The 22,708-nt window shown below is 40.9% G+C and overlaps 2 protein-coding genes across 3 annotated transcripts in view; both read left to right on the plus strand.

Annotated features, from left to right (window-relative positions):
- Positions 1-371: 371 nt before the first annotated feature.
- Positions 372-16,749, plus strand: c18h19orf47 (chromosome 18 C19orf47 homolog). Of its 2 annotated transcripts, none has more exons than XM_047390992.1 (8): positions 372-435; positions 1,832-1,919; positions 3,121-3,235; positions 6,688-6,769; positions 11,046-11,174; positions 11,283-11,426; positions 13,493-13,566; positions 13,644-16,749. In XM_047390992.1, exons 1-8 carry the CDS (start codon positions 417-419, stop codon positions 14,184-14,186), a joined length of 1,194 nt encoding a protein of 397 aa, XP_047246948.1. In that variant the 5' UTR covers positions 372-416; the 3' UTR covers positions 14,187-16,749. The 2 variants fall into 2 exon arrangements, with proteins under 2 accessions (XP_047246948.1, XP_047246949.1); XM_047390993.1 differs by having other exon boundaries at positions 11,283-11,351.
- Positions 16,750-19,888: 3,139 nt separating this feature from the next.
- The window catches only part of ttc9b (tetratricopeptide repeat domain 9B), a 29,518-nt gene continuing 26,698 nt past the window's right edge, over positions 19,889-22,708 (plus strand). Inside the window, exon 1 of the mRNA XM_047390542.1 lies at positions 19,889-21,735. Coding sequence (XP_047246498.1) covers positions 21,246-21,735 — 490 coding nt within the window. The 5' untranslated portion in view covers positions 19,889-21,245. The remainder of the gene's footprint in view (positions 21,736-22,708) is intronic.

Below are 22,708 nucleotides of genomic sequence, written 5' to 3' on the forward strand. Positions count from 1 at the left end.
GCCACAAGACACTTGGTGTTCTCCACATTCTGTGTGTAGATTCACTCACACCTGCCGGGGGAAGCCTTCTTCACTGCAACTGAATCGCTCATCTTAAAGTTCTTCATAATCAAGGTACCTTTTGAACTTTTGACTTTTAAGTATTGTATTACTCCTAACAATAATCTCACAGCAAGGTCAAGGTCTCTCGGTAAAAAGTGACGATGCAAAAAAGCTCCACGCCTTATTTGTGTAACTGTTTACCTTTCCACATGGCAACATATCACTGGATTCGCCATTGCTGTTCAGCAGGTCCGGGTTGTTTTCGTGTGAATCAGGAGTCGATATCGCCATCTATCGTCAACAAATAAGAACTGCACTCAGTCTTAAACCGTTCGCGTTATTGTACCGGAAACTGCGTCATCCTCGTTTTAAACATGGCGACTGTGACAACAGGTGAGAGCCTCAAGGCCCGGCAAGATAGACACAATACTTGGTAAAAACAGTGAAATATTTATAGACGCGCTTGTGAGATATCACCTCCATGCTAACTGCTAACTTTGCCACGACAGTTGGGGTCTGTGTTGGTTATAGTTTGCACCGCTGACGGATGTTTCCAGCTTTTATTTTGCGGCTACACGATGCTAACAGAATGCTAACGTAATTCTGCTGGTGGTGGGGTTACGTTGTTGTCTTAACGTCTGGTTTCATCTTAATGGACGAAACAGAAGACAACATAGAGCTGTTTAGTCTTTGGTTAGGTCAAGTTGGGGATCTTTTTTATAAGTCATACAGTATTTAAGGTGTTAACTAACACAATTTGCTGTCGACTGGCGAGATTTTCCTCAGTCTAGCTCAAGGTAGCGCAGCATAACAATTATAACATATTTATGTTTTAATTTTGTTTTCACTTGTTCTTTAATCTCACGAGTGTTCATAAATTACTTGGTAACTCAGTAATTGCTACTTATTTCTTGAGCTTTATCTCTTTACCTGCCTGGTATTTTCTTCTGGATTAGTTTGGTTGTAGCAGAAACGCATCTCATAAAGTCTAGACGTAGTTGTATGATCAGAGCTTTACCTGCTTGTCTCACTGTGTGTGGATTTAAACCAAATCTTGTGAAAAGTGTCTGCCCTGTGGCGTTGAATTTTAAAAACTTGAGCCAGCCAAAATGTGGGACAGTGTCTTAATTGTATCTGTCATGTAAGATAAGGACCGGGACACTGTTTGGCTTGTTAGAAAGTGCCCAAGTGTCAAATGGAGATTTAGCCACAGTGAGAGTTTTCTCTCCATCTTAGTTCATCAGTAAGAGTCAAAGTGTGTTGCTCGGTTATTGTTTTGGCAGCTGTTGTGCTTCCTTCACCCTGTATCTGTAACTCAAGCCACAAAATGTTTCATCGTTGGTGGTATAAATAACCTCCAGCTGCTTATGGTCAGCATGTGTTAGTCGTCCCCACGCTGCTGCCTGCTCAAGTTTACATCTTCCTGCTGGTGTGTGGTGAGAGCCAGCTCCCTTGCTGTAGTGTCCAGTAATACTGGCAACCACCAGCAACTTTTAAGGAAGCAGATCGTTAGTATGAAGTTAGAACCGTTATAGCAATAAATTAGATTTTCTTTCCCCAGATAGGGGAACAACAATACAATAATTGTCCATCCCTAGTATGAACATAAACGGCATGGAAAATAATGTTTTAGCTAAGCTTTTTAATTCGTTACAACATTCAAGAGTTCAGCCGATGACTGTTTTTTAGTCATTCTTGTGGTCTTTTTTTGTATAAAATGAAATTAAACGAAATCTTTCAATTCTGTTTGTTAATATTGAATACTGTTTTTTTTTTTTTTTAACCTAAGCCACCTCAGAGTGGATTCAGTTTTTTAAGGATGCCGGGATTCCAGCCGGCCTCGCTGTCACCTATGCAGTTTCCTTTGTGGACCACAGGTAACTTAAAGCCTTCATGAACTCGTTATTAAAGATGTATTGATCAAAAATTTGGTGCCTACTTTCCTATCAATAATTTTCTAAAGCTCTAATCTTCCTAAGCCGATTTTAACTGCATATTTTTATGTGGTTTGTTGCTATATTGAAAATTTGAAAGGTCTTTACAAAATTTCGGCTTTAAAATTAAACAAGGATTTTTCCAACAAATAGGAACAGTTTACAGAGCTCGCTCGCTCTCTCTTTCTGCATCACTCTTATTCTTATACAGTGAAGTCCTCCAGCTTGCGGGACAGAGGAATCTGATTAACCATTCTGAAGCAAATGACAGCAAAAAGACACATTATAGTTTACTTTTTTACACTCCTGAAAAGATTGAATTGCACCTTATAACAAAACATTCATTTTCTTTCTACAAGGTCTTATCAAAATAAATGACTGCTTTGTCCAGCTTAGGATTTAAGAGGAGATAGGCTCAGATTTGCTGTCAGATGAGTAAAATTGTCAAATGATTAATTTATTTATTCTAAATGTACACCGTGAAGAAGCGTGTCTGTGAATGTTCATTGTTTGTATATACTAGAAGCAGATAAACAGGATTTCAGAACAATGACAAAAGGATTACACAGGGATGACATTTTAACATTTTCAGCGTTTAGATTTAGTATATTGCTGATTTGCGTGTTTAGAATTGCTAAGTGTGTACAGTGGTGTTCATGTATTCCTTGTGGACTGAGTCGATCTTTCCGTTAACTGGGAGATTTCCAACAAACTGACATTTTGAAATCCAGAATGTTCCTTAAAAGAAAGAAGATACTTTAAAAGGTTAACAGATGAACTTTGGTGCCTTGCCTTGCCTAAATGAACTTCCAACATGGCTCCATAGAAAACAGTTTCTTTTCAAGAAGTCTCTAATAGCCTTTTTGCTTCCTCGCCGACACTGAAAGCAGCTAATGAGTCTTCCTCCCTCTGTATCAACTTCCCCACTGAGGTATGTTGTTTTCAGCGTAACCCGATGGTCAAAATAAAAGGTCAGATAATCTGTTTCTGACCTTCCAATGACCTATCACAGCCAGTCAAGTATAAAATCAGCCCATTCCTCTATGCAGCCAATTTTGCGTTGCATCTCTGCCATATATTAAACATCTTATGCATTTATCATCTCACACGTTTGCATCCGATGCTTTTTGCGCTGTCATTCCAGGATTCAGAAGAACATGCTGATGGACCTCAGTAAAGATATCATGATGGACCTCGGCATTACAGTCATTGGAGACATCATTGCCATTCTTAAACACGCCAAACAGGTGTACAGGCAGGTGAGGCCAGACATTAAAGGTGTCTTATAGGTTCATGTTGTAGCTGTTCACAGTTTTAATTGACCAAGTACTTCCAAACATAACAATTTTACCAGGGTTTAGGTGACAAAGAAGGCTGTGAATAGAGTTTGCCTCTTGTATATTTCTTTTATTTTTGCTTTTTTTTGTCACGCTGAAATGTTTCACACATGAAACAAATTTGACTTCCAGATTAAAAGCACAATGCAGTTTTTAAATGGCTGCTTTTTGTTAAGGGGGGGAAAGACATTGAAACCCACCTGGCCCCATGTTAAAAAGTAAATTACCCCCTAAACCTAATAATTAGTTGCTGAGATGGAAAACTTTACCAATTGAAATAATAAACCCAACTTGTCTACGGTGTTTAATTACTATAATTAACTTTGAATCTGTTTTTATGATTGTATTTAATTGTATTGGATGTGGTTTTTTTTATATTTATTTAGAATTTGTGCTAAATAAGTAAACTGAATTGAAAAGTGCCAACTTTGGCGCCAGCAACAACCACCAGGCGTTTGTGATAACTGGCAGTGAGTCTTTTACGTTGCTGTGGAGGAATTTTGACCCACTGTTTTTTGCAGAGAGGAGGGTTTGCAAACATGAATGGCCTGATTAAGGTCATTACACAGCATCTCAGCCAGACCCAAGTTCAGGTTTTTAGGTAATGCTAAGATCCCAAGATCATCACACTACCCCCACCATGCTTGACTTAAGGTGTGATGGGAAAACGCACAGCACTAGCTTTGTTTGTTACCTGCTCTTAAAGTCCTTTAGATCGGAGCATGATGTCCTGTGTTTCAAAATCTTTAACCTACTTCATGTTGTCAGACAGGTTCTGTTTAAATGATTTCTAGATCCTACTAGTCAGGTAGTAATCAAGGCCTGCATGGCAATTGAAATTGGGCCAAAACGATCTGATTTACCCCCGTTGAATTTTTATTTGGTAAATGGACTGAACTTTAAAGGGGCTTTTCTGGTTTTACCAACCATTCAAACGCTTTATACTAGAGCCACATTTACCCAATCGCAAACACACACACATTCAAACTGATACACAGATCAGTATGTAACTTGAGGTTAAGTGCCTTGCGCAGGGACACATCAACATGTGGCAGGAGGAAGCTGAAATCTAACCCCAATCGTTCGGATTACAAGGCGACTTCACTCCCCGGAAACGTTTAAGTGTTACAAAAACAAAGGAAATCTGTAAGGGGACAAATACTTTTTCCTGGCTTTGTAGCTATCAACTTTACTCTCTACAACGTTGATACTTCCTTACCATAAAATATAAAAATACATTTTTTACTAAACGAAATTTTCTTGTTTTGGTTTTTTGTTTTTGTATGTGGTTGCTGGTCATTTCGCCATTTTGTAGTTTCACAGTAGCCGGTTTTGGTCAAAACGTTTTTGTGACCTCTTCAGGTTTGAAAACAGCCGCCTGTCGCTACACTTTGGTCGCTGACTGTGTATCAATTTCTTCCCAATCCACATGTAGCGAACTGTAGATAAATGTGGCTCTAATAAGGAATATCGTCCAGTTGTAGATGGTTTACAGTTACTCTGCTTTCTAATACACCGCTCAAAAAAATAAAGGGAACACTTAAACAACACAATATAACTCCAAGTAAATCAAACTTCTGTAAAATCAAACTGTCCACTTAGGAAGCAACACTGATTGACAATCAATTTCACATGATGTTGTTCAAATGAAATAGACAACAGGGGGAAATCTTTGGTGATTAGCAAGACACTCAATAAAGGAGTGGTTCTGCAGGTGGGGACCACAGACCACTTCTCAGTACCTCTACTTTCTGGCTGATGTTTTGGTCATTTTTGAATGTTGGTGGTGCTTTCACACTCGTGGTAGCATGAGACGGACTCTACAACCCACACAAGTGGCTCAGGTAGTGCAGCTCATCCAGGATGGCACATCAATGCGAGCTGTGGCAAGAAGGTTTGCTGTGTCTGTCAGCGTAGTGTCCAGAGCCTGGAGGCGCTACCAGGAGACAGGCCAGTACACCAGGAGACATGGAGGAGGCCGTAGGAGGGCAACAACCCAGCAGCAGGACCGTTACCTTTGCCTTTGTGCAAGGAGGAACAGGAGGAGCACTACCAGAGCCCTGCAAAATGACCTCCAGCAGGCCACAAATGTGCATGTGTCTGCACAAACTGTTAGAAACCGACTCCATGAGGATGGTATGAGGGCCTGACGTCCACAAATGGGGGTTGTGCTCACAGCCCAACACCGTGCAGGACGCTTGGCATTTGCCAGAGAATACCAGGATTGGCAAATTCGCCACTGGTGCCCTGTGGTCTTCATAGATGAAAGCAGGTTCACACTGAGCACATGTGACAGACGTGACAGAGTCTGGAGACACCGTGGAGAGAGATCTGCTGCCTGCAACATCCTTCAGCATGACCGGTTTGGCAGTGGATCAGTAATGGTGTGGGGAGGCATCTCTTTCCATGTGCTCGCCAGAGGTAGCCTGACTGCCATTAGGTACCGAGATGAGATCCTCAGACCCCTTGTGAGACCATATGCTGGTGCGGTTGGCCCTGGGTTCCTCCTAATACAGGACAATGCTAGACCTCATGTGGTTGGAGTGTGTCAGCAGTTCCTGCAAGATGAAGACATTGAAGCTATGGACTGGCCCGCCCGTTCCTCAGACCTGAATCCGATTGAGCACATCTGGGACATCATGTCTCGCTCCATCCACCATCGTCACGTTGCACCACAGACTGTCCAGGAGTTGGTGGATGCTCTAGTTCAGGTCTGGGAGGAGATCCCTCAGGAGACCATCCACCATCTCATCAGGAGCATGCCCAGGCGTTGTAGGGAGGTCATACAGGAACGTGGAGGCCACACAATACTGAGCCTCATTTTGACTTGTTTTAAGGACATTACATCAAAGTTGGATCAGCCTGAAGTGTGTTTTTCTACTTTAATTTTGTGTGTGACTCCAAATCCAGGCCTCCATTGGTTAATAAATTTGTTTTCCATTGATGATTTTTGTGTGATTTTGTTGTCAGCACATTCAACTTTGTACAGAACAAAGTATTCAATGAGAATATTTCATTCATTCAGATCTAGGATGTGTTCTTTGAGTGTTCCCTTTATTTTTTTGAGCTGTGTATAAAACAAGGTGGAATATAAAATCTTCATTAAGTTGTGAATAAATTGTATTTTAGATTTGAATGTTATAGTGTTTGTCTCCATAATTCATCAACATACCTAACTACCTAGAGGAATAAAGTGATACTGAGGATCATATATGAAAATGGTTTCAACATCGAGGTAGGAAGGAAAATGGGAATATGAATCACTTGTTTTTAATGTTATTCAAATATTTAAACTGATATATATGTGTGGTTCTGTTGGTCTTTTTCTTCTAAATTTCTGTGAAATTTCCTGTTTTCTGCTGGCATTTCTTCAGGACATGTGTAAAATGGCAACTGAGGCCATCTCCTCTGGACAGACAAGTGTCCAAGCTGAGCTCAGAAGAACCGCCAACACTCGTAAGTAACAACGATTTTAGTTAGACGGCGTTTTATACGAGGCAGAGACCAGCACACTATGAGCTTCATATGATAACAGATTGTGTTACAGCATTTTAAAGAGAGAGAATCAATGAAGACACAAGGTTACAGAAAGACAAAGGCAAGGATTTGCAATACAAAATCAAACAGACCTAGACGTGGCATTCAGCCACTGATGGTGACATGAAAGGGTCAAACAGCAAATGTTTATGTTAAAGTGCTTTATATTGTTAGAATTTATTAAAAATAACAATTGTTTGAATTTAGCAGAAAACCAGATTTTAACAGAACCTTGTCTTCTGAGTAAGCCTACCTCAGGCTAAATCACAGTAAAATTGATCATTTGTAATAACCGGAGTGATTGAAAGTTCACCCACTCAGTCCAAACATTGCTCTTGTACCGCCTCCCATCTGTACCAACGCTGCAACAGCAATGGCAGCTGCAGATGAGCGGGAGTAACTGCTCTTCTCAGACCACTCCTGTCCCAACATGCAACTCTGCGTAATGTGACTTCACATTCGTCTCGAGAAATACAAGGATGTGATCAATTGGTATGCCCACCCAGAGGCCAGAAAAATAATTGCTTGAACCATCATGTATTGCAGTAGCAGGAATAACACAGGCACAGATGAACCACACGCAGCACCTGTTATAATTTAGGATTGGGGCTAGATAATGTGTTTGTATATGCTCACCGGCCACTGTATTAGGCACACCTTGCTAGTACCAGGTTGGACCCCCTTTTGCCTTCAGAACTGCCTTGATCCTTCATGGCATAGATTCAACAAGGTACTGGAAACATTCCTCAGAGAGTTTGGTCCATATTGACATGATGGCATCACACAGATGCTGCAGATTTGTCGGCTGCATCCATGATGCGAATCTCTAGTTCCACCACATCCCAAAGGTGCTCTATTGGATTGAGATCTGGTGACTGGAGGCCATTTGAGTACAGTGAACTCATTGTCATGTTCAAGAAACCAGTCTGAGATGATTCGGTTTTTATGACACGGCGCGTTATCCTGCTGGAAGTAACCATCAGAAGATGGGTACACTGTGGTCATAAAGAGATGGACATGGTCAGCAACAATACTCAGATAATCTGTGGCGTTGACACGATGCTCAATTGGTACTAAGGGGCCCAAATTGTGCCAAGAAAATATCTCCCACACAATTACACCACCACCACCAGCCTGAACCGTTGATACAAGGCAGGAAGGATCCATGCTTTCATGTTGTTGACACCAAATTCTGACCCTACCATCCGAATGTCGCAGCAGAAATCCAAACTCATCAGACCAGGCAACGTTTTTCCATCTTCTGTTGTCCAATTTTGATGAGCCTGTGTGAATTGTAGCCTCAGTTTCCTGTTCTTAGCTGACAGGAGTGGCACCTGGTGTGGTCGTCTGCTGCTGTAGCCCATCCACATCAAGGTTCGACGTGTTGCCCGTTCAGAGATGCTCTTCTGTATGCCTTGGTTGTAACGAGTGGTTATTTGAGTTACTGTTGCCTTTCTATCACCTCGAACCAGTCTGGTCATTCTCCTCTGACCTCTGGCATCAACAAGGCATTTGCGCCCACAGAACTGCTGCTCACTGGATATTTTCTCTTCTTTGGACCATTCTCTGTAAACCCTAGAGATGGTAGTGTGTGAAAATCCCAGTAGATCAGCAGTTTCTGAAATACTCAGACCAGCCCGTCTGGCACCAACAACCATGCCACGTTCAAAGTCACTTAAATCACCTTTCTTCTCCATTCTGATGCTCGGTTTGAACTGCAGCAGATTGTCTTGACCATGTTTACATCCCTAAATGCATTGAGTTGCTGCCATGTGATTGGCTGATTAGAAATTTGCTTTAACAACCAGTTGGACCGGTGTACCTAATAAAGTGGCCGTTTAGTGTATTTGTTATAATTAGGCTGAATTTGCTTTTGTTTCCTGTCCTTTGTGTCCCAGCGAAGCTCCTGTAGATCCAGTTATGAAGGTATTTCAGCGTGTTGACTCTTCTTTGAGTCATTCCTGATTGCAGTGACGTAGGGTGTGTTGTAGTGCTGGGCGATATGGAAAAAACCATATATCACGATAAAAACTATTTTATATCATAATAACGATATATATCACGATATACCCCCAATTTTTTCTGTTATTCTCTGAAAAATATGACAAAATAATATCATTGCTTACTTTTTTCCAACTTTATTTTAAAGTGACATGTTACGGAGCCCGCAAGGGGACATGGGGGATTTTTTTAACTTTTGCGTCCCCACGCAATACTTTTGATTTCGCTCGCAAAGGTTGTTAATCGCCTTGAGAAAGCTGTGCATTTTGGAACAGCAGCACAGATGACAAACTGCTCTCAAAACAAACAGCACTGATATGGCATTGATATGGATTATTTGTCATATGCAGGTTCACATGCAGTCAACAATGCGATTAAATGCTTAGGATAAGAAGAATCGTTCAAATCACGATAAAAACAAAAGCACTAATGGTTTGCAAAAAAAAGTACACATCATGCAGCAGTAATAAGCAAAGTCTCACAGATCTGGTTTCATATAGTATTATTGTCCAGAGTTCAGTAGTTTCACAGCTTGTGGATAAAAACTGTCTTTAAGTCTGATCGAAAATCCTTTTATTTAAGGCAGATTTCAAAATAAAACTCAATAAATCTCAAAAAAGAGAAAAGGAAAGAAATTCCCCCATGTCTCCTCGCGGGCTCCGTAACATTTAACTGAACTGTCACAAATGAGAAAAATACATTTTAGTGCAGCAATATATGTGTATCAAATGACAACAGATGAGGCAGAGGTAGAGCTGCAGTAGCAGCTTCTTGAACCCAAAATGTATCCAAATCACAGACGTACCCCCATCTTTGGTAAAAGAGCTTCTTCTTGGGTTGCTTGCGTACCTGTCTCTGTTTGTTGCAACCCCGGGTATGAGACTTCAACCTCTGGCGCCTCCATCTTTCAGCACTCATGAGTTAAATAACGTAAAGCATGTCACAAACCGGCGTGTGAGTCACATAACGTAAAGCAGCGTCATGTCGCAAAACCACAAGACGGAACTTCTTTGCGAAAAACCTATTTTTTATTCTTGTTTATCACATATATAAACTGAGTGTATGCAAAGTGACAACACTAATACATTCATCGTAGCCTACTTTATGAAATATTTGCTTGAATAATTGATAAGATTATGTTAGAAACAATAGGAGAGAAGTAGCACAATAGACACTTTTCTATCGTCCCCACGATATGTATCGTCTTTTCGCCCAGCACTAGTGTGTTGTTCTGCGGTGGGCAGATAATTGGAGTTCAGATGTTTGGTATGTGCCAAACCTGTTTGCGACAACCATAATCCAGTGTTGTCGGGTTGATCACTAGAATGTAATATGATGATCATTTTGTCAGTTTGTTTTGCTCTGAAAGCTGAACCTTCAGTTTACTGCTGCAGCAGAGGTCACTGCAGCAAAGGTTTTAAAGTGAGAGATTTTTTTTTTTAAATGAAATAGTCGGGAATCAAATGACGATACAAGATGAATCCTTATATTGTCAAACTATATGGGAAACAGATAGAAACAGGGATATTTTTTTCTTCAATTCATTTGAAAAAGTGACTTTGCCTTGCATCCAAGAAGGAACTTGTGCAATATTCTGTTCTCTTTATGTAAGGTTATGGGTATTATTAACATGCATGAACTCCTGGTTATTGTCCCTGGTCTTTTATTTTATTTTTCTTTATTTTTATTTCACCATTATTTACCCAGGAAGGGTCTCATTGAGATTAAAAATCTCTTTTACAAGAGAGTCTTTGCCAAGACGGGCAGTGGCGAAGTTGCACGTCAGTCACAACATACAGCCAACACATAAAAATACTCAATTACAAACATTATTATTGACCAGAAGAATATCATGCAACATGTGTTCACCTGCAGCAGTGATCATGTGGTGTCTGTAGTTCTTTGAGGCATTGTTTTTCCCAGGGGGACTTCATATTGTATTGGATTTAATCAGCCTGTTGTATAGTCTGTGCCAGAAATGATAAAAAGCCCTGCCTGTGTGAGTTTAATGCCACACAACTTAAAAGGTGAAGCCTAAACAGTAACATTCTCACTCTCAACTTGCACCTTGTTGTTCAAACATGTCCAAATGACAGTTGACTTTCTGGCTTTTCCATAGTTACAATTCATTTCATAATTTAGAGTTATAATGAGGATCCATTGGCAGTCTACTATAACTGTCTCTTTTTCACAGCTGCTACTCGAATGATTGCCAACGCTTTGAGCCACGACTCCCCTCCTGCCACTCCAGCCCGTCGACCCGTTGACAACCGGCTCTCTGTCACAGTGTCCAACTCCCAGGCGACCAAGAACAACAAAGCAGGTAGGTGACATGTGGGAACATATTTCACATGTATCACATGTTCAAAATATTTTCTCTGTTATCCGTTCGTTCTCCTGAGGCGCTGTTAAATCCCTGTGTCTTTTGCAGTGGTAAGCCAGCCGGCCGATGAGGGGAAGCCTTCCGCAAAGCGCCGACGTGTCACAGCTGAGATGGAAGGCAAGTACATCATCAACATGCCAAAGGGCACCACGCCTCGTACACGTCGAATCCTGGCCCAGCAGGCCAAGAAAGGTAGGCCTGACCCCGTGGTCTCGCCGACAGCTTAGTTAACACCGGTACTCAACAAAACTGGTCAACATGAAATTCCTCCTGAGTTTAACCAAAGCTTCACCTGACCCTATTTAAATTCAGTTTACCATCTTCACTAATACGCACTTACAAAACTAATTCTCCTTCCTTCATGATTCATTTCTCTGACGTCACAAACTGTGTCTAAATCTGAAACCTTTCATTTTGCTTGAATTTTGACTTAATCTGAAAATGTCTCATAAGGAGTTCTTCATGGGTTTAAAGAATAATTATGTAGGTTTAAACCTCTTGGGTTTGGAAACTAAAACTGTAATATGGCATCGTAAGTATGTAATAACTCAATAGGTAAAAATGGCTTGTGTTAAATTAAAGCTCCAGAGCTGATTATTGGAGAATTAGAATCAGTTTAGCCCTATTTTAAAATATTTTGCATAGAATTACTCTTTTATTGTCCGTTTTTACTTTTTGCCCTCAGCTGGGCTTTAAAAACTGCATTTCTTTTTACTCCTAATGACATTTGGAAAGACTTTCCTTTAGAAGAGGTGCACCTTTTACGCAGTGGCTTGCAAAAACATTCACACCCTTAAACATTTCTACCTTTTGTTACATCCACACACTACTATGTGTTTTAATGGATTCAATAGGATAGACCAACACGATGTATGATAAGGATCCAAGGTTTAGTAATTATTGTTTTTATCAAATCTAAAAATTGAACCGTGCGGTTGTATTTAGCCTATTGCGTTAAACGTTTGCAGAAAACTGCTTTGCTACAACCCCAGCCGCCAGTGTTTTTGGGCTTCCAGGGACTGACATTTTTGCTCATTCTTATTTGCACAATAGCCACTCTTTCAGATTCAGGATTTCTGAAATTAAAAAGCCATAAAAGTGCTTCATTTATTCATAGAAATTCTAGGCTCTAAAATATTACTTTTGAAAAGTCGACATATAATTAATTTCCACATTTTTCGGTATAGATCTTGAATTTGATTCAGTTATGTCCTAATTGGTGTGTGTTGCTTCTTGCTTTCATTTTTTTTAAGTTACATTTTTGAGTAATGTGTTGATGGCATTTGTTCGTTCTTTGCATCATCGCAGTATTTATTTTTGCAAAGGAATCGCTTGCAACTCTGCATATATTTGGTTTGTTGGATTGACCTTCCCTGCCCTCAATGCTCACAATTATTCGCAGTTACAAGTTGTCAATATATTGTGGAGACCTAACACTTAACAAAAACAGGAATTTTAACAGTTGGAAACCCTGCAGGTCGAATGAAGAGAATCGGTGAACATCAGTCGTCATTTTTATTATTTTTTTATACATTTATTTATTCTAACGTGTCCTGTCTGGCAGAGTAGCACTCAGAATTGTTGTCGGAGTGCCAAGAAGAAGCCCAACAGCCACACAGTGGAGCTTTAGGGCTAACGCTATACATCAGTTTTCAAGTTTTGCCACAGCTTCTCAATTGGATTTAGATGTGAACTTTTTCCATTGTAACACATGAAAATGCTTTGAACTAAATCACTCCACTGTAGCTGTATGTTTAGGGTTGTTGTTAACGGGTTTTCTTCCAGGCCTGCCCTGTATTTAGCTCCATTCATCTTCTTATCACCTCTGGCCAGCTTCTCTCTCCCTGATAAAGAAAAGCATCCCCCACAGCATGATGCTGCCACCACCATGTTTTGCAGTAGGGATGGCGTGGACAGAAATTTTCCAAACCCTGGAGTTTAATGTGTCCATATGAAACAAACAGTGCTAGATTTCTTATCTTGGTAGTTTTTGATCAGATTAAGTAAATAAAAAGGTGTTTGTGTACTAACTGAAAAATAAATGCTGGTCTGTAGTGAAAGAAGAAAAAGTAGGAAAGTTGTACAGTAACTTCGATAAGAAAAAAGGGTAAATAAACTAAATCGAGCCCCTATCTTATATAACTAATAAAAAACAGAACCTTGCATAAGCAGTAACTATTTTCTGAGACGACATAAACCTTTCATGCTTAAGCCGTGGCTTCTGTGTTTGGCTGAAACGGTTTCTTCTCCCAAAACAGGTTTGAAGCGTACCTCAGTCTTTGAAAGACTTGGAGCTGAATCGATGGCAGATACAACAACCAGCAACAGCAAAGTGAGTCTGGTCAGTCTGGCTTCAGCTTCCTACTGCCTGTAATAATGCTGTGATCTAAACCTGTTGTGTTCTGGCAGCCCACTGGGGTGTTTAGTCGCCTTGACGGGGGAGATGAAAGCGAAGAGATACCGAATCAAGCAAATACAGATGCAAACACGGATGAAGATGATGAGGACAGCGACGAAGAGGGCTCTGTCCTGCAGTATGCAGGTGTCCTCAAGAGACGCAATACCTTAAAGAAGAAAGCATCAGCCTCAAAGACACCCCCTACCACCCTGCGTCGCCTGGGTGGCAAATTCAAGCCTCCTCCGTCTGATACTCCCACATCCTCCTCTACCTCATGCCCAAATGGTCTCCCACCTGCCAAAATTAGCGTTCTTCAGAGACTGGGCCGGCCCCCTGCCACCAGCACAGCTGTGACACCAACATGCGCTGACACTCAGGACAACAGAGTGACAAGCACCAGATCCAGAGCGCTGGAGAAATCAACTATAGCCAGTTCAAAGGTCAGCAGCAGCAGCAACAACTCCGGGGTCGGGGTAGGAGGAGAGTCCGTGGGGGCCAAGATGGACGTCAAGGCTGTCAGTGTTTTCAAAAGACTGGGCAGCAAGAAACCCTAACATCTTGATTCAGACTCCTACTCGACGTATAAGATAGTTTTCAGTCATCCTTTGTTTCCTCCATGCAGGAGAGCAAGTTGGTGTTGTTATTATTATTATTAAGTTAATTTTTTTTTTTTTTTTTTACTTGTTTCACGCTGCCATTGACATGTCACTTTTATGTAGTCTTGGGATTTTTATTTAAAAGCTTTAGTGATGCTGTGTTGTATGTTGCTCAGCCTGTAGGTTTTGTATCGTGTCATTTCAGCCAGTTTCTGTATTGTAGAAGTTAAGGTAAGAACATGAGCTCAAGTGTAGTTCTAATTTTCCCTGATTACTCCACATACAGGTGCATTGCAATGAGTTAGAATAGCATCAGGAATTCACTTCAAACAGAGAAGCTCAGGTTTAGATTATTTCCACAAACGCAGTGATCAATTTCACTCCTTTTTTTCTGTTCATTTAGATGGTTGTAATTTACAGCTAATGAAAATCCAAACTTCAGTTTCTACAAAAAATGTGAAAATTGATTAAATGAGACCAATTAAAAATATTTTTATTGCAGAAACGGTGGCCTACTGAAAAGAAAGCCCATGTACTGTGCACTATCTTCACTCAATACTTGGTTGGTCTCCTTTTGCATGAATTACTGCATCAATGCGGCGTGTCATGGAGGCAGTCAGCCTGCAGCACTGTTGAGGTGTGATGACGGCCCAGGTTGCTATTATAGCATCCTACAACTTGTCTGCAATGTTGGTGTCTCTCATCTTCCTCTTGGTAATACCTCATCACTTCCCTAATGGGGTTTATTTGTAAGTCAGACCGGTCTGCTGACTCAGTAACACCATGGTCATTCAACCAGATTTTGGTACCTTCACAGTGTGGGCAGGTGCCAAGTCCTGCTGGAAAATGAAATTGGCATCTGCATAAAGCTTGTCAGCAGAAGGAAGCATGAAGTGCTGAATTACTGTCCTGATAGATGGCTGTTCTGGACACAGTGGACCAGCACCAATGGATGCAATGGCTCCATAAATATCACTGACTGTGGAAACTTCACACTGAACTTAAAGTAACTTCTGTCATCCCCTGAGATATTTCAATTTAATTTTAAAAGGACTTTGGACCACACAGCTGCAATCCAGTTCCCTTTCTCCTTAGCCCAGCCAAGATGCTTCTGACGTCTTTGAATCATAACTTAACACAAGGACCGCGACAGTAGCAACGCATTCCCTGGATAACTTCTGTGTGTGTTGACTCTTGAAGCTCAGACTCAAGCTGCAGTTCACACCTTGCAAATCTCCACCAAACTCATGGATGGACTTTTCTCCACTATCCTTTTGCAGGTACTGCAGGTATTCCTGTTGTTTGTGCACCTTTGTCTACCACACTTTTTCCTTCCACTAAACTACCCATTAATATGCTTGAATACGGCACTTTGAACTGCCATTTTCTTTAGCGATGTCCTTTCGTAGCTTTCCTTCCTTGTAGATGCTGCCACTGACTGTCTGCTGGATGACTGTCCAGAGAGGAGTCTTTTTCCATTACTGTGTAGGCCATAACATGTCTGCATTAAAAATACTTTTTAAAATTAAAGCTATGTAATATTCTCATTTTCTTTATAAACTGAATTTTCTGCTTCAATTAGCTGAGATTCATAATAAATGCTTAAAATATACAACTTTAGTGGTAATGGATAAAAAAAAAAAAAAAGGCTTCACCTTTTGAATTGAATTCATAAAATAAATCAACTATTCAGTGATATTCTGGTTATTAGAAATGCACCTGTATAAGGACTCTGCTGTCTATACTTTATACATCCATATGATCATTTTGTAGACTTTCCCTTAATGTTGAATATTTCCTAACAAAAACTTGTCCGTTATCTGGATAAGTTTAGATTACAAGTCAGCCGTTGGACACAGCACACATGCTGATATGATTGGTGAATAGAATCATGTAGTCTTCACCTGAAAATACCTCCTGTATCATGTTTATCGTCAAAAGCTTCTGAGCCTCGGAAATATTCTTAAGCAGAAACAAAATAGGTAAAAAAAAAAAATCATAGGTGGTTCAGTCCTGAGGCTAGAAAAGCAACATACCTCTGCTTCAGTGCTTTGTCACATGGTAGTAGCACCTTTTACCCTTTTGACCACAAAGAGAGCGTTTTCTAGAGCCTACTTGAAGCCAGATTTGTAGAACACCTGGTCTGCTTTTTATATTTCTATTTGGACCTCTAGTGTAGAACTTCAGAGGTGCCATCAGCTCACTGTAGATAATTCACCTGAATCCACTTGGAGATCATTCAAACCTCAAGTTGGTTGCACTATAAATATTTTAAAATGTTTAAAGAAAAACAAAGAGTGACAACATCAGCATTGATGTTTTTTTTTAAATATAAAATATTGAGGAAAAATGTGGATTTGAACCAAGTGTGCTTGAAATATAATAGAAATGTTATATTTAATGTCTGTGTCTACACCTGTAGAGCACCTCATTTATCAGTAAACCTTTTCAACCTCCTCTCTGCACACAGTGATGTTAAATGGGTGGAAACATAACTTCAATAAAAGATTGCTGCCACCTATAATGTTTCAGTCATGCTAAAATACTCAGAAACATTCAGATGTAGAAGATAAAAACATCTGACTGTTTAAACGGCGAATACCTTCACTCAAAGTCAATATTAAAATTAGTCGGTTTTACCGTGGATTGAATTCATCGCTAAAACATGAAACAACCAATGTTTAAAGAAGAGAAAGTTGCTCAGGGGAAAGACTTGTGTGCATTGTTGCTGCTTCCATAGGACTTAAGAGAGAAGGCATCAGCCAGCTAATTAAAAGCACTTGAATAATTGATTATCTTAAGTTGTGATCACCTCAATGAAAGCAGGAGATTTGCAGTTTGCTGGTTTGTGGTATAATGGTATGTGGGCTTATTTTGTAAGTAGAGAGCTAATTTAAATGATACAGAATCTTAAGATGCATAGCATGAGTACCAGCAAATAGGAACCAATGTATTTATTTACACAGTAAAATTAAACGGTTCTCACCAATAACAAGGAAAACGAACTTGTGTTTCTTTCCTTCTGAACCAACCATGCAATAGTTCAGTTTCATTTTTCTCTTTTTGGTATAGAACATATTAATATTCACTCTACAAATTCAAGCGCAAGCTAAGCTGAAACAACAATAAACATTGATGCGTTCAAATAACAGTCCACCATCAATCAATTTAGGTGTGGTAGAGTAATAGAAAAGCAACAGCCATCAGTTGATGAGAGTCGAAGGCTCAAAGGCAGTAAGGTGTGTTGATTATGGTACATTCCTCTGAAAATCTGAGTAAAATGGGTCAGTCCTGCTTCTGATTCAAAACTTAGTTGGAAAGAGGGGGGGTATGGGAAGTTCAGAAAATCTCGAATGCTTTAAAATGGCAACCAAGACTAGAAGGATGTGGAAGAAGGAAGAACAACAAAAACGCAGAATGGTCCGACTTCAGTAGATCACAGGTGGTCTGCGCCGTACAAGTTGAAAGACACCTATGTGAAGGCCAAACTGTCAGCAAGACGTTACAGTTTGCCAAAACCACATTGAGTGGCCTAAAGAGAACTCATGCAACATTTCATGGACTGATGAATACAGGATTGTTCTTTTGGGTCTAGAGGCCAGTTTGTCAGATGAGCCTCAAAAATTGTATTCAAGCAATAGTGCCTTGTGGGGCATGGTGGCGTAGTGATCATGATATTTGGAGACTTCTCATACTATGGTTTTGGGCCTATTGATTGATTGCCATGGATCAGTTTCAGTATATCAAAAGATTTGGAGAGGTCATGATCCCTTATACCAATGTGTATATGCCCTTGAAACTGTTTCAACAAGACGGCCCCAAACACATCAGTTAATAAGCACCTCCTTGGTCCCAGATAAACAAGATTAATGTTAAGGAGAGACCAGCACAATCCCTGGCGAGAAAAAACAAGAAATGCAGAGGAGTTATACAATCATCCTGGGCTAGAATACCTGTTATTATGTGCTAGAAGCTGGTCAACTACAGGGGTTGGACAATGAAACTGAAACACCTGGTTTTAGACCACAATAATTTATTAGTATGCTGTAGGGCCTTCTTTTGCGGCCAATACAGCGTCAATTTGTCTTGGGAATGAAATATACAAGTCCTGCACAGTGGTCAGAGGGATTTTAAGCCATTCTTCTTGCAGGATAGTGGCCAGGTCACTACGTGATACTGGTGGAGGAAAACGATTCCTGACTCGTTCCTCCAAAACACCCCAAAGTGGCTCAATAATATTTAGATCTGGTGACTGTGCAGGCCATGGGAGATGTTCAACTTCACTTTCATGTTCATCAAACCAATCTTTCACCAGTCTTGCTGTGTGTATTGGTGCATTGTCATCCTGATACACGGCACCACCTTCAGGATACAATGTTTGAACCATTGGATGCACATGGTCCTCAAGAATGGTTCGGTAGTCCTTGGCAGTGACGTGCCCATCTAGCACAACTATTGGGCCAAGGGAATGCCATGATATGGCAGCCCAAACCATCACTGATCCACCCCCATGCTTCACTCTGGGTAAATGGTAAATGGACTGAACTTATATAGCGCTTTTCCAGTCATACAGACCGCTCAAAGCACTTTACACTAGAGCCACATTCACCCAATCGCACTCACTAACGCTCACACATTCATACACCAATACGCAGATCGGTAGGCAACTTGAGGTTAAGTGCCTTGCCCAGGGGCACATTGACATATGGCAGGAGGAAGCTGGAATCGAACCCACAAACTTCTGATTGCAAGACAACTACTCTTCCTACTGAGCCACAGTCACCTCTCTGGGCTTGCAACAGTCTGGGTGGTACACTTCTTTGGGGCTTCTCCACACCGTAACTCTCCCAGATGTGGGGAAAACAGTAAAGGTGGACTCATCAGAGAACAATACATGTTTCACATTGTCCACAGCCCAAGATTTGCGCTCCTTGCACCATTGAAACCTACGTTTGGCATTGGCATGAGTGACCAAAGGTTTGGCTATAGCAGCCCGGCCGTGTATATTGACCCTGTGGAGCTCCCGACGGACAGTTCTGGTGAAAACAGGAGAGTTGAGGTGCACATTTAATTCTGCCGTGATTTGGGCAGCCGTGGTTTTATGTTTTTTGGATACAATCCGGGTTAGCACCCGAACATCCCTTTCAGACAGCTTCCTCTTGCGTCCACAGTTAATCCTGTTGGATGTGGTTCGTCCTTCTTGGTGGTATGCTGACATTACCCTGGATACCGTGGCTCTTGATACATCACAAAGACTTGCTGTCTTGGTCACAGATGCGCCAGCAAGACGTGCACCAACAATTTGTCCTCTTTTGAACTCTGGTATGTCACCCATAATGTTGTGTGCATTTCAATATTTTGAGCAAAACTCTGCTCTTACCCTGCTAATTGAACCTTCACACTCTGCTCTTACTGGTGCAATGTACAATCAATGAAGACTGGCTACCAGGCTGGTCCAATTTAGCCTTGAAACCTCCCACACTAAAATGACAGGTGTTTCAGTTTCATTGTCCAACCCCTGTACATGCAACAGCAATGTGTAAGCAGTTCTCAGTTATACAAGTGAATATTAGCTCAGTAATGCAGAGAAAGACTACGCCTGCAAGCATTTTCTTTGGTTATACAGTAAACATTTGATTTTGTAAAGACGAAAGCCTAATGTTAAACAGCTTAATTATCTCACTTTCTGTAGAGTTATAACAAATGTCAAACATTTTTCTATCATCAGGTTTTTAAACATACTAATTTTATTTTAAACACAACTGTATACAATGTGTTTTGTATTTATTTTTAAAGACAAATCAAATAAAAAGAAACAAACAATCATAAAGACAAAATAAAAGCAACACCAGAGACATTAAGAAATATGAGCCAATTTGTCTTCCTAAACTTAATGCATAGTCTTAATCTTATAGTCTCAAATTACCGTACTACTGAAAAAACAAACCAAAAATAGGAATTGGAGATTGGAACAGTTTTTCTTCCCCCAAAATAAGGAATATCAGACATAAGGACAATAATAACAAAGGTAAAACATTCCCAGAATATGACCACAAATTGAAGATAACAAGCAAATGGTACATAAAAAAGCAAATATTTGTAACACACAAAGAAAATACATTAGTAAATAAACATTTACGGAGAAATCTAAAATGCCAACAAAAGACCACAATATCCTATTAAAAACCCACACGCAGAAATTTCTTTCACAAGTGCCTTTAGTAAATTTAAAGGCAGGATCTTTCATTGTTTCCTTCTGTAAAGCAATTATACATATTTGAGAAAGGGGGCCAATGTCTGAACCAGACATTAACCACCATCACCTTTAAGCCCACACCATTTTAAAGTTGGAGATATTACTGGTTAGTGGGCTCCCGTAGAACTACAAACCATAAATATGTGTAATTTACTCAAAGTCCAGCAGAGGTCGCTGTCTTTCTCTTCATTCTGTTGCATGCAGCCTCCAGCTGTTTCTCAACCTCCCCTTGAAAACATAATCAGGTGAAGTCATAAAAGTTAAATCCTAATTATGCTTATTTTGTTTTAGAACTCATTGTGGGGCATAATTATTAACTAAACAAGGAGGATTTAATGACTATGGTAATAACATGTTATTAGCAGACATCAGATTCGGTTTGTAATAACAATAATAATCGATCTTGTTGAGGAAGTTTTGCATTTTGTTCATTTTACATTAAAAATCTACCGCAGCATCGCCTCACGACTTATTTTTCTCTCCCATCATGCTGTGCGGCTTGAGGGCTTCGTGTGCGCGCGCTGTCTGTGGTGCTGAAGCTGCGCGTGCCATCCACAAGAGCATCCGTCCGCGAGATCAGAACGAGGAATTCTGTTTTCGACGGTTGCAACATTTGGGAATTTCAGGATGTTTACTCCTGCTTCTTTTAGCGCTTTTTCGCGTTTTTGAAGCATTTAAAGTGACAAACACAGCAGACGCGTCTGGAGCCCTTTCCCGTCACTTCGGTGCCGCCTGCCTGCCCCGCAGATACCGCATCCTTTATGCACAGCACGCTGCTCCGGTCCTCCCCGACGAAACACACCGAGCACAATGGCCCGCTCCAGCTGCGTTCACTGAGGGATATGGAAGCCAAACAGCACCCGATAAAAAGCCTCAAGAGCTTCCCGGAGACCGGCGGTCGTAGCCTGGTAGCGGCCGCCGGAGGAGGAGGAAGTGGTGGAGGAGGTGGAGGAGGAGGAGGAGGAGGAGACGGCGGATACCGAGCCGGCTCGGCCGAAATGGAGATGGAGCTGAAGATCCAGAAAGCCATCGACTTCAAGGCGGAGGGTCACCGCTGCTACAAGGAGAAGAAATTCCGGGAGGCGATCGGCAAGTACCACCGTGCCCTGCTCCAGCTCAAAGGGGTTCATTTGGTGGACGGGACGACGGGCTCCGAAGTCAACCTGCTGAGTCAAGCCGCGGCCAAGCTGACCGAGGAGCAACGGAGAGCCGTGGAGATCACCGAGATCGAGTGCTACGACAGCCTGACAGGTGAGCTATGGTCGGCCCGGTAGATGCTGCTGACGGTTCACTGGGTTCATACCGGGCTGAGCTATTTTTGCAGTTTCTCTTGCGAAGCGGAAAATGAAATCACAGTGGGAGCGCAGAGGTGGACGCTGTTGCCTATTGTTTATATCCAGGAATGAACAACGTGTACTGATTTAATGGAAGATAACAGGTTTACCAACCAGTGCACCCATTTTCCGATCAAATCCGTTTTAACCCATTCATTTTCAGTCGAAATTATTGCTATATGCCAACGTATGAAAATTATTGTAACGTGCACGTCTTAGTTTGATTTAGTGAGCGCATTTGTGTAGAAATAGTCAATATTTTCTAAGCAACAAGTTACATATGCTTGAGACAACTTCAGCCCGCACTGTCCTCTACCATCAAGCATTTTAACCTAAAGGAAAAATGTTGAGAATCAAATCAAACCATGCCAGGAACAGCTAAAAACAAGTAGGCATCCTTTGTTTTTTAGTGCGCAGTTGAAGACAGATATTTATATTGACTGTATAAAAATAAACAGCCTTTTATTTCTCACTGTCTGATATTCAATCAAACCCAATTTTTCCTGTTTTTGGTTGGTTTGGGTACATTAATTATTTCTGTTTTCTAAATAACAAAATAATGAGGAAGATAATTTTTAACAAACAGACATGCAAGCCTTCTCCCTTTCCCTCCAAATGTAACCGTTGTCATTCTGGGCAAACACTTTAATTCTAGCTTAATTAGACCACAGGTCGTATCTCCAAAAATTAAGGTCTTTGTCCCTAGGTGCATTTGCAAACGGTAATTGTGGACTTTCAGCCTATGTCCGTACAGGATTTGTTTAACTAATACTCTGAGACCAGCTTTAGCAAACATAAACACAAGGTCTTTTCCTTTTGTTCATGGGTTTATACGCACATTTTGCACCAGAACCTCTGGAACACCAAACCTGTATCTGATGGCTGGATGC

The sequence above is a fragment of the Girardinichthys multiradiatus genome, chromosome 18, assembly GCF_021462225.1.
Source record: "Girardinichthys multiradiatus isolate DD_20200921_A chromosome 18, DD_fGirMul_XY1, whole genome shotgun sequence".
Lineage (NCBI taxonomy): Eukaryota > Metazoa > Chordata > Actinopteri > Cyprinodontiformes > Goodeidae > Girardinichthys > Girardinichthys multiradiatus.